This window comes from Ranitomeya variabilis, chromosome 2 (genome assembly GCF_051348905.1).
Source record: "Ranitomeya variabilis isolate aRanVar5 chromosome 2, aRanVar5.hap1, whole genome shotgun sequence".
Lineage (NCBI taxonomy): Eukaryota > Metazoa > Chordata > Amphibia > Anura > Dendrobatidae > Ranitomeya > Ranitomeya variabilis.
Window position 1 is genome coordinate 307,827,208 of NC_135233.1, and position 12,765 is coordinate 307,839,972.

Sequence of the window (12,765 nt, forward strand, 5' to 3'; positions counted from 1 at the left end):
CATGTATCATTGGAGGCAGCAGCAAAATATATGAGCCACAGTGTGCACTGATAAGTATAAGACCATTTTCTCTACTTGACTCGGCAGCGTGTGATCCATAATTAAAGGGAACCTGTCACCCCCAAAATCGATGGTGAGGTAAGGCTAGTTTCACACTAGCGTTTACTTGATCTGCGGCGGGCTGCGGACTTCCTCCGTGAAGCCCCGCCCCCCGCCGCACCTCCGCCGCTAGCTCCGCCTATTTCTGCATGCGGCCGGCATGCAGCCTGTGTACCTATATTTAACATTAGGTACGCAGGTCCTGCCGCAGTATGCGGATGGTGCCGCATGCGGCGTTTTGACGCTGCAGATAAAAAAAAAAATGCTACAGGCTGCGTCCTACGCTGGTAGCTGCAGCGTCAAAACGCCGCATGCGGCAGCCTCCGCATACAGCCACACGACCTGCGTACCTAATGTTAAATATAGGTACACAGGCCGCATGCCGGCCGCATGCAGAAGTAGGCGGAGCTAGCGGCGGAGGGCGGGGCTTCACGGAGGAAGTCCGCAGCCCTCCGCAGCTGCTCCATACGCAAGTGTGAAACCGGCCTAAGCTCACCGTCATCAGGGGCTTATCTACAGCATTCTGGAATGCTGTAGATAAGCCCCCGATGTTACCTGAAAGAGGAGAAAAAGAGGTTATAATATACTCACCTGGGCGGTTCCGCTGCTGGTCTGCGGTCAAATGGGCGTCTCAGGTCCGCTCTGACGCCTCCTATCTTCATTCCATGACGTCCTCTTCTGGTCTCCGCGCCGCGGCTTTGGCGCAGACGTACTTAGTCTGCCCTGTTGAGGGCAGAGCAAAGTACTGCAGTGCGCAGGTGCTGGGCCTCTCTGACCTGACCGGCGCCAGCGCACTGCAGTACTTTGTTCTGCCCTCAACAGGGCAAAGTACGCCTGCGCCGCAGTAGTGGCGAGAAGACCAGAAGAGGACGTCATGGAATGAAGATGGGAGGCCCCGGACCTCCCACGGGTGAGTATAATCTAACGTCTTTTTCTTCTCTTTCAGGTAACATTGGCGGCTTATCTACAGCATTACAGAATGCTGTAGATAAGCCCCTGATGACGGTGAGCTTAGCTCACCATCGATTTTGGGGGTGACAGGTTCCCTTTAAAAGAAAATTGTACATGTGCAGAGAGATACAGTGCCTTGAAAAAGTATTCATGTCTCTTGGACTTTTAAACATTTTTCATGTTACACCCACAATCCTGTATTTTATGTGACATATCAACATGAAGTAACAATCACTTGTGAAGTGTGAAAAATATATAGTTTTCTAATTATTTTAAAAATATAAATTTGCAAATTGTGACATGCATTTGAATTCAGCCCCTTTCTCAGTAGAAGTGTAACTAATGAGACGGCAGAATCATCATCACATCTGCTGTCTCACACACTGGTGGAAGATGCAGCGGGCGGCCTTGTCCTCCACAAAAGTAATCTCCACCGTCTGTGTCCTGAGGATGCAGATAGCTGACATCTTCTCCTGCCAGGGTAGTAAAAGACTGTAAATTGGGGACTTTTATTAGACTGACTGTCATTTGCACCGACCATTTAGGAAAATCCGAGAAAAGTGTCATTTGCATAATAATTTGGAACACGGTGTAGTTTGTCCCTCTTTCTGTTCACTGGCAGACATGGTACATCCAGCACAGACAGCTTTTGGCCCAGTGAGGCTCTATACTGGCACAGAACTAGGCTTCTGTGTGGGATCTGCTTGTAACAAATTTCAGCTTCTCTTATCTGTAGCTTTTTCCACATGAATAAGTGCTGACAATATATGATTCGAGATGCACAAAAGTTGGATTTTTGTTTAGAAATCTGTGCGTAAAATCTGCACTAAATACGCAGCATGTGAACCTGGCCTAACGCAGCCTCATGTATAGGAAGCTTCGGGAGGCTTCAGCGTACACCCAGGAGATTTACCAGATGTGCGGAGCGCCTGAGAGGTGTCACTTTATTTTGGGAACCTCTTGGTCATTTTATATGATGCTACTTAAAGGGGTTGTCTGACTTTGGGGTACAAATCTGCACTCTATGAGCACTGTGGTGCCAGGAGCGCACTGTCGTGTGACCGCTATGCGACTTCCATACTTCCGGACACATTCCGACTAGACGTACACAGCTGCACTGAGAGGCATGTCTAGTCAACACATGACGCACAGAGGGTTCCTGCGGTCACGTGACTGCTCGATCCGGCCCTGTGTGGATACACAAGTCTGCAGTCACATAGAATGACCGGAGACTTGTACGGTTGTACCCCAAAGCCTGGACAACCCCGTTAACAGTATTTACCAGGAAGGCGAATTCTGGGCCTCATTGCCATTGCATTTGTGCCTTTTTTGGGGTCTACTCTCCAATCCCCACCATCCATCCCGGGGTGATTTTATATACGCCCTTCTTTTTGTTGTTCTACAAAAGTCGCCAAAATGGTTGAAAACAAAAAATAAAGGAATTTTTTTTTTTCATTTGCACAAAATTCTTCATGTAACGTGTGCTCCATAATGAAGCAAAAAAAAGTCAAAAGATTAACACAAGAGAAAAAAAAGAAAAGTGACCTAAAGAAGAAAACGTAAGCAATGAATGGGGTCCTACGTGTCTTCCTATGGGGCCGTGATAAATGTTAGAGTTACGGCCTCCAACTGGTAGAATTGAGCAGACATTAACTGTCCCCTCCCGCACACCGTCCCTGGCCCCCGTGCTGCCCCGGGCACAGGACTGACGTGTAGCTCCATCACTGTGCAGACGGCCGCTGTCTGCTCGGAGCAGGGGTGACTGATGGTTGGCCCGGCCGCGCATCCCGCCTCCGTACAGCACGGACTGCAGGTGTCCGTCACCCAGGGCTATGAGATGTTTGGCCCCGTCCCAAGTTTACGTGCTATTTTCAAATGTTCCTGAGTGTGCGTCACTTGTCGGCTGTCCGCGGCGGCTCGTCCTCACTCAGCTTTATGTGCGCACAGCGGGGCGGACATGGACGAGCCGCTCTCCGAGTTTGATGTAGGAAGTCCCGGTCCCTCAGCCCGGCTGTCCCCCAGTCCTCCGGCAGGACAGGCCGCGGTCTCCTGGCTGCAGAGCACCCGGGAACAGCTGTCTCTGCGGCTGAGGGTAGCGGTGCGGGAGCCGGTGCCAGTGACAGTGCTGGCCGTGCAGCGATACCTGGCGGACAGGACCGGCTATGGCTACGATGTCACCCTGTGGGACGGGGCCGAGCAGGACACTTGGCTGCTGTCCCCGGAGCTCCGGCATCTGGTGCACGGGAACCGGCTGCGCTACGGCTGCTCCGTCATCGTCCGCCGCTGCTCCTACCGCTACCTGGAGAAGAAGGTCGCACACGGGCTGGTGTGGATAGAGGAGCTGGAGCCCGGCCGGGAGGAGGAGGCGGCCCCCGCGGGACTGGAGCTCCGGGCACCGGACAGGCCGCTGTGCGGGGAGCGCAGGCACTATCTGCCGCTGTGGAATAACGAGGACCCCTATGGGGACGTGTGGAGGAGCCGGGCAGCCGGCCAGGGGGGCAGTGTGGACGGTGAGTCCGTGTGTGCATGGTGCTGGCAGTGCCCGTGGATGGCACGCTTCGGGGTTTGTGTTGTTGCGGCCGCGCGCTCCGGGCTTTGTGTTGTTGCGGCCGCGCGCTCCGGGCTTTGTGTTGTCGCGGCCGCGCTCTCCGGGCTTTGTGTTGTCGCGGCCGCGCGCACCAGGCTTTGTGTTGCCTTGGCTCGCTCCGGGGGTTTGTGTCGTCGCCGCGCGCTCCGGGGGTTTGTGTCGTCGCCGCGCGCTCCGAGGGTTTGTGTCGTCGTCGCCGCCGCCGCACGCACCCGGGGTTTGTGTCGTTGTCGCCGCGCGCACCCGGGGTTTGTGTCGTTGTCGCCGCGCGCACCCGGGGTTTGTGTCGTTGTCGCCGCGCGCACCCGGGGTTTGTGTCGTTGTCGCCGCGCGCACCCGGGGTTTGTGTCGTTGTCGCCGCGCGCACCCGGGGTTTGTGTCGTTGTCGCCGCGCGCACCCGGGGTTTGTGTCGTTGTCGCCGCGCGCACCCGGGGTTTGTGTCGTCGTCGCCGCGCGCACCCGGGGTTTGTGTCGTCGTCGCCGCGCGCACCCGGGGTTTGTGTCGTCGTCGCCGCGCGCTCCGAGGTTTGTCAAAGTGCCCTATTTTTACGGATTGTCCTGGATAGTTGGCAACTCTGGTTGTGATGTCATCAGCCCCGCACCCTGCAATGTTACCTATTGTATTGGCGGGCACCTGTGATGTCAAAGTCCCAGGATAGTGATGTCGTCATCCTGTGACCCGGCGATGTAACCCATTGATTACCGGTTACTTTAAGCTTTTGCTTCTCTTGTTTGTCAGATCGCGGAGTTGTCACCAGGGTTTTGTAGCCAGGCAGATAGAACCTGTCACTGTTTTCCTCTCCGGAGTCTTTTGCCGGCGCTGGATCTCCGTACCCTCTGTGATACCATTGCTTTATTCTTACACTTTGTTTTACCTCGAGCCCAATAATAACCTTTCTTACCGCCGGCTCTGATGGAGAGGTCGTATAGATTTTATGTGCCTCAGTAAAATGGAATATTTGATCTGTTCTCCTCTTGGCCGAGCACTTTTGTTTGTCAGTAAAATCCTGATAATTGGGAGGTGCGAGTTTTCTATATATTGTGTGGTTTTGCTCCTCGCCAGCAGCCGCTGACCATATTTAGGTGCTGACCGTCGACTTTTATGTATTTACAGAATTTGGAGAAACCACTTGTTTATATTATTTGGGTTGAACTAGTTGAATTCTTGTTTGACAGCCTATATGTAAAGTGTGTCGGCCGTGGTGTCTGCCTGCTTTTTTGAGAGAACTTGTTAATGTACGAGTTATGATTTTTTTTCCACGAAAGTCTCTGTAATATTTCCTGCAGTCACTGTATCATTTGCTATTTTTATTGAAGCCACATTTGATCTGTGTAGTGTTCTGCCTCTAAACATGAACTTAATATGAAATTTGTGCTACGCTCTGAGCAGGCCAACTCCTAATTTCTTTGCTCTCGGACTTGTGCATTTTTTTTTTTTTAATTAGATTGTTTTGATTACTACATTTAAAAATAATGATTTTGACATTTTTACATATACCTTTTTCTGCACTTTTTTAAAATTTTTATTATTATTATGGTAGTTCATTCTGTGGCAGCCAAAATGAGCAGGACACGTGAGGTTTTAGTTTGCAGTTTCATTTCAAACTGTTGTATATTTTGATAGTAAATCTAACTTGAAAAGAGTTAAATCATTTTGATTACCAAACCACAAGATTGTATTTATTTAAATTCTGCTTTATTAGAGCATGTGGCCATGTTCACACAGTCACCGTAATACATATTTTATGCTGAAATTTTCTAAAAAAAAAAAGGGGGGGGGGGGTTAGGAAAATTGCGGCAAAAAAAAACCCATTGTATGCACATGGCCTAATAAATATAAACCTTCTCTTTACATCCTAGTGCTGAAATCACTACACAAATGTCAACAAGATTGTAACAATTGTGTCCAGTGTAGACAATGTTCTGTGGACTACAGTTTGTTACTTTTTGTAAACATTGTACATTGATACATTGAAGTACTCAGCACAGGAGATAGAAATATGTGATGTTGATGGTTTTTAATGGAATTTCGCTGCTTCATTGAAGTTAAATAAGGCTCATTCAGACGTCACTATTTTTTATCGTATGCAAAATTAAAAAAAAACCTCTAATTTTCAGCAGTGTTAGGTACATTGTCAGTTTTTACCATCCGTGATTGTCCTCTAAAATAATTTGCAAAGCTTCTCCTGCATTATTTTCAGGCTTCATTCAAACAGCCGTATTTTCAGTCTGAGTTCTGTTCATGAGAAAACAGACAGCACGCAGACTAGTGTTATTAAATTATGCTGTTTTATTGCTGTACATGCTTGTCTCTTTCCTACTTTGCATCAGACTTTCCTATTAAAGTCTTTGGATGCACAAAAAGATTGGATCCCATACGGCATCCGATTTTTATAGCTATGTTGTAAATCTTAACTTTTTTATCTTGTAAATATTAAAAACTTCTGATGTATGAAAACTGATGCCGTATGGATTAAAAATCATCTGCTTTTTTTTTTTTCTGGATGAAAAGCAGACTTTTTTTTTTTTCTTTTATACGCTCTTGTGAACTTTAGAGACCATATCTATTGGTTCTTCAGGCTATTTAACTGTATAATGCCCATTTTGCATTAGGGACACTTGGCACTTATTTATAGTAATTTTTTAAGGTATTGTCATAACAAGTAAAACTTTGCCAAAATGTGACACTTTAAACATTTTTTTTTTTTTACATATATATAGTTTTTTTTATTTTCACAAAGCAATCAAGCCTGTTTGTGTCAAGTGTTTTTGATCATACTTTTACAAGTAATTTTGGCAGACTTTGATCTTGTTACATTTACAATCTGCTTTTTTTTTTTTTTTTAGCAGTTTTTGAGGCCTTCTAGGGAAGCCTGAGAGAAAAAGTATATAGGCATATCGTATTCCAAGCTCAAAATATTATTTTTTTTCTTCTAAATAATAAAAATCTGGTGATGTAAGGTGGTTCATCCCCCCCCTCCCCCCCAAAAAAAACAAAACAAAAAAAAACAAAAACAGATTTCTGGCACAAATCTTTTAGAAACTCTAATGTATATTTTATTCCAGCTTACATTAAAGTGCAATTCAAATATAATTGCGGAGATTTTACAAATAATTATAAGATCTAAACTGACAAAAATACTAACTATGTGTGTGTATGTGTATATGTGTATATATATATATATATATATATATATATATATATATATATATATATATATATATATATATATATATATATATATATATATATATATATATATATATATTTACCCTTGCACACTCCAGATCCCTATCATTGCATATTAAAGTCGTAGAATACAATATACCGTACATTTTCTGGCAAAACATGGTTTGGGACTTTAACCCTGTAAGAACCAGTGAATTTATTTTTTATTTTTTTGTGCTTTTGCTTTGTCCTTGAGCTCTTCAAAGAGCCATAATGTTTATTTTTCCGTTGACATATGCATATGGGCTTGTTTCTTGTAGAAAGAATTGTAGTTTTGAGTGTTGCCATTCATTTTACCATATAATGCACTGAAAGGCATATAAAATAAACTGGAAGTGGGTATTTCTTATTGTCCTGTGTTTATGTGGTAAAAATGACCTGGAAGCTTGATTGTCCACTTCAGTATGATTACAGTGGTATGAAACATGCATCGATATACAGGGGGATGGACCAAATAATGGAAACACCTGGAAACATCAACAAAAGTTAGTTTAATATGGTGTAGGTCCACCTTTTGCCGCGATTACAGCAACAGTTCTCCGAGGTATGAATTCATACAACTTGTGAATTGTTTTCAAAGGAATTTTGGCCCATTCTGCAGTTAAAACACCCTCCAGTTCTTTGAGCGACAATGGCGGCGGAAATCGACGTCTAACTTGAATCTCTAAAATCGACCATAAATGCTCAATAATGTTGAGGTCTGGGGATTGTGGGGGCCAGATGAGATGCTCAACTTCATTAGAATGCTCCTCATGCCATGGTTTAACGATTATAGCTGTATGAATTGGTGCATTATCATCCTGAAAGACGGCGTTCCCCCTCCAGGAACAGTGCTTGAACCTTTGGATGCACTTGGTCGCCCAAAATGCCTAAATAATCTCGGTTGTTAATTCTTCCATGAAGGGATATCATTGGCCCGGCGGATCTCCACAAAATAGCACCCCAGATCATCACAGAACCTTCACCATGTTTTACGGTTGGGAGAAGGCAGTCTGGATGGAATGCTTCTTTCCGCAGTCTCCAAACGTACACTCGGTCGGAAATAGGGTAAACAATGAATCGTCTGAGAATATCACATGTTTCCACTGCTCGAGGGACCAATTCTGGAGGTTTCTACACCACTCTAAACAATTGGAAACATTTGTCATTGAGAGCAGTGGTTTTCTAATTGCAGCTCTTCCGTGGAATACAGATTTGTGCAGCTCCTGACGAACAGTTTTTGTGGAAACTGGGTTCTGTAGGTGTTCATTGAGCTCAGCAGTGATTTTCGGAGCCGTGGTCTTGCGATCCTCTCTCACAATTTGCTTTAGGGCTCATTTCCACATGCGAGAAACACGTCCGTGTCTTGCATGTAGAAACCAAGCTCTGGCGCCAGCACTTTGGAGCGGAGCTGTGCAGCTCCATGTGTTCCTATGCGGCCGCACGCTCCGCTCTGGAGTGCCGGCTCCACAGCTTGGTTTCCACATGCGAGATACGGACGTGTGCCTCGCATGTGGAAATGAGCCCTTAGAGTCCAACCGTCTCTCTCAGTCAACTTTGACTTTCGGCTGGACCTGCGCTTTGCTGTGGACGTTTTTCCTTCTTTCAAACGCAGTCATTACTTTGGAGACAGTACCTCTTGACAAGCCAAGCATTCGTGCCCTTTCTGTTACACTATAGCGCCTGCCACACGAGCACCAACAATTTGGCCTCTTTGAAAATCCGAAAGGTCTACCATTGGTATCAGGTTCTCGTCAATGTTCTTACAATTCGGCAAAACAAACAGTTAATTTACATACACCTATCACATAACACAAATAATCAACTACAAAACATTACCATATGTCACGGTTTGTATGTATATAACATGTTCGAAGATTATGATGTGATGCCAAAACGTTAGGTGTTTCCATTACTTTGTCAAACCCATGTAGATATATCTATTTGTGTGTGGTGTGTGGTTTTTTTTTTTTTGTTTATCTTATTTTTCTATTTAAGTGATGAAAAAAATTATATATAATTGTTGGCTTTGTGGTGGCGTATCCCAAGACCTGAATACACAATGCTTTAATTACTTTCAGTACGTTTTTTTTTTTTTTTTTTGGAATGGGGGAGGGGAACAAAAAATGCATTTCTGGCATTTTTTTTATATTTTTACTTTCTCTCTTATCGATCAGATTAAATTTACAGTTCAACAGACTGGACTTTTACGAATGTGGCATAAAATAGAGATATCTGTTTGTTATAATAACGCATCGATATGTCACATCTCACAGTTTGTAACTCACATGTGCGGACTTGCTTGTGACTCACCAGGTGGCAGGGCGGCATCAGATCCCAAAGTGGTGACTATGCAAGAGAGAGGATTTTGGCTATATGCCCACGTTGCGGATTAGCCTCAGGAATTTTTTGTGCAGATTCTGCATCTCTAGGCAGAAAACGCAGGTGCGGATTTGACGCATTTTGTGTTTTTTTTGTCGGATTTGCAGCATTTTTTACCCCTGCGGGCTTCTATAATGGAATGGGTACAAAACGCTGAAGATCCGCACAAAAGAAGTAACATTCTACTTTTTATCTGCATCGTTTCCGCACAAAATTTTCCGCACCATTAGCACAGCATTTTTTTTTTCCTATTGATTTTCAGTACAGACCAAAAGTTTGGACACACCTTTTCATTTAAAGATTTTTCTGTATTTTCATGACTATAAAAATTGTAAATTCACACTGAAGGCATCAAAACTATGAATTAACTATGAATTAACACATGTGGAATTATATACTTAACAAAAAAGTGTGAAACAACTGAAAATATGTCTTATATTCTAAAAAGCCGCTAAGTAAAGAAAAACGAGTGGCCATCATTACTTTAAGAAATGAGTCAGTCAGTCTGAAAAATTGGGAAAACTTTGAAAGTGTCTCCAAGTGCAGTTGCAAAAACCATCAAGTGATACAAAGAAACTGGCTCACATGAGGACCGCCCCAGGAAAGGATAAGTTTATCCGAGTCACCAACCTCAGAAATCGCAGCTTATCAGCAACTCGGATTAGAGACCAGGTCAATGCCACACAGAGTTCTGGCAGCAGACACATCTCTACAACAACTGTTAAGAGGAGACTTTGTGCAGCAGGCCTTCGTGGTAAAATAGCTGCTAGGAAACCACTGCTAAGGACAGGCAACAAGCAGAAAAGACTTGTTTGGGCTAAAGAACACAGCGAATGGACATTAGACCAGTGGAAATCTGTGCTTTGGTCTGATGAGTCCTAATTTGAGATCTTTGGTTCCAACCACCGTGTCTTTGTGCGACGCAGAAAAGGTGAACGGATGGACTCTACATGCCTGGTTCCCACCGTGAAGCATGGAGGAGGAGGTGTGATGGTGCTTTGCTGGTGACACTGTTGGGGATTTATTCAAAATTGAAGGCATACTGAACCAGCATGGCTACCACAGCATCTTGCAGCGGCATGCTATTCCATCCGGTTTGCGTTTAGTTGGACCATCGTTTATTTTTTCAACAGGATAATGACCCCAAACACGCCTCCAGGCTATGTAAAGGCTATTTGATCAAGGAGAGTTATGGGGGGCTACGCCAGATGACCTGGCCTCCACAGTCACCAGACCTGAACCCAATCGAGATGGTTTGGGGTGAGCTGGACCGAGTGAAGGCAAAAAGGCCAACAAGTACTAAGCATCTCTGGGAACTCCTTCAAGATTGTTGGAAGACCATTCCCATTGACTACCTCTTGAAGCTCATCAAGAGAATGCCAAGAGTGTGCAAAGCAGTCATCAAAGCAAAAGGTGGCTACTTTGAAGAACCTAGAATATAAGACCTATTTTCCGTTGTTTCACGCTTCTTTAAATATATAATTCCCCATGTGTTAATTCATAGTTTTGATGCCTTCAGTGTGAATGTACAATTTTCATAGTCATGAAAATACAGAAAAATCTTTAAATGAGAAGGTGTGTCCAAACTTTTGGTCTGTACTGTACATTGTACTGTAAATCACTTGCGGATCTGCAGCATTTCTGCAAAGCAAAAAACGCAACATCCGCAACGTGTGCACATACTCTTTGTCAGTGGCGTAACTACAAAGTTATGGGCCCCGGTGCGAACTTCCAAATGGGGCCCCCCCCGCCATAAAATTCAATGTAAGCCCCATAGAATACAATGCAGCCCCCCCCTCATAGTATAATGCAGCCCCTCCATACAGGGGCAGTGACAAAGACACGAGCAAATGGTGACGAGGGGGCAGAGGAGAGGGAACAAGGGGGCAAGGAAGACAGGCACTAGGGGACACATGGGGGCTAGGAGGCAGGGGAGAAGGATACAAGGGGTCTAGTGGGCAAGGGAGACTGACACAAGTGGGCAAGGGAGACTGACACAAATCGCACACGGGGACTAGTGGACAAGAGAGACTGGCACACGGGGACACGGACTAGTGGGCAAGGGAGACTGACACACGGGGAATAGTGGGCAAGGGAGACTGATACAAGGGGACTAGTGGGCAATGGAGACTGACACACGGGGACAAGGGACAAGCACAAGGGGACAAGGGAGACAGGCACAAGGGGACACATAGGGACTAGTGAGCAAGAGACTGACACAAGGGGACAAGGGATACAAGCACAAGGGGACACACAGGGACAAGTGGGAAAGGGAGACTGACACACGGACTAGTGGGCAAAGGAGACTGACACAAGCACAAGGGGACAAAGGAGACTGACAGAAGCACAAGGGGACATAGGAGACAGGCACATGGGGACACACAGGGACTAATGGGCAAGGGAGACTGGCACACGGGGACAAGGGACACAAGCATAAGGGGACAAGGGAGACAGGCACATGGGGACACACAGGGACTAATGGGCAAGGGAGACTGGCACATGGGGACACAAGCATAAGGGAGACAGGCTCAAGGGGACTCACGGCCCCCTGACCTGCCAGAGCCGCTTGCAGCTGCGACCGTAGTAGTTACGCCGCTGACTCACACACACACATACTACAGATATCACACACACACTACAGATATCACACACACACATCATACTACAGATATCACACACACATCATATTACAGATATCACACACATACTACAGTTATCACACACACACACTACAGATATCACACACACACACAGACATACTACAGATATCACACACACACACATCATACTACAGATATCACACACACACACACACACACACACACACACACACACACACACACTACAGATAACACACACACACACACACACACACACACACACACACACACACACACATACACACACTACAGATATCACACACACACACACACACACTACAGATATCACACACACACACACACACACTACAGATATCACACACACACACATCATACTACAGATATCACACACATACTACAGTTATCACACACACACTACAGATACCACACACACACACACACACACCAGAGATACCAGCTCATATACACAACTCACAATCTCCTCTCTGGTACAGGGGTGGCTGATGTAAACCGGCTGCAGCTCCTCAGCTTCTCCTGACTAAGGCTAGTTTCACACTAGCGTCGGGAACAACCCGTCGCTGTGCGTCGGGCCGACGTTCCCGACGCTAGTGTGGTCTCCGTCGCACAACGGGGGCAGCGGATGCATTTTTCCCACGCATCCGCTGCCCCATTGTGAGGTGCGGGGAAGTGCGGGGAGGTGGGGGCGGAGTTCCGGCCGCGCATGCGCGGTCGGAAAAAGTGGACCGTCGGGAGCAAAAAACGTTACATGTAAGGTTTTTTTCTCCCGACGGTCCACTACCACACGCCCAAGCGTCGCAAAACGGACGCGACGTTTGGCAATGCGTCGCAAATGCGTCGCTAATGTTAGTCTATGACGAAAAAACGTATCCAGCAAGAACTTTTGCTGGATGCGTAT

The 12,765-nt window shown here is 46.0% G+C and overlaps 1 protein-coding gene across 4 annotated transcripts in view; it reads left to right on the plus strand.

Annotated features, from left to right (window-relative positions):
• Positions 1 to 2,739: 2,739 nt before the first annotated feature.
• Positions 2,740 to 12,765, plus strand: part of RADX (RPA1 related single stranded DNA binding protein, X-linked) — a 69,915-nt gene continuing 59,889 nt past the window's right edge. For 3 of the 4 annotated variants that reach the window (XM_077285208.1, XM_077285209.1, XM_077285210.1), the window contains exon 1: positions 2,740 to 3,560. In XM_077285208.1, coding sequence (XP_077141323.1) covers positions 3,008 to 3,560 — 553 coding nt within the window. In that variant the 5' untranslated portion in view covers positions 2,740 to 3,007. The remainder of the gene's footprint in view (positions 3,561 to 12,765) is intronic. The other variant, XM_077285206.1, reaches the window with a different exon arrangement.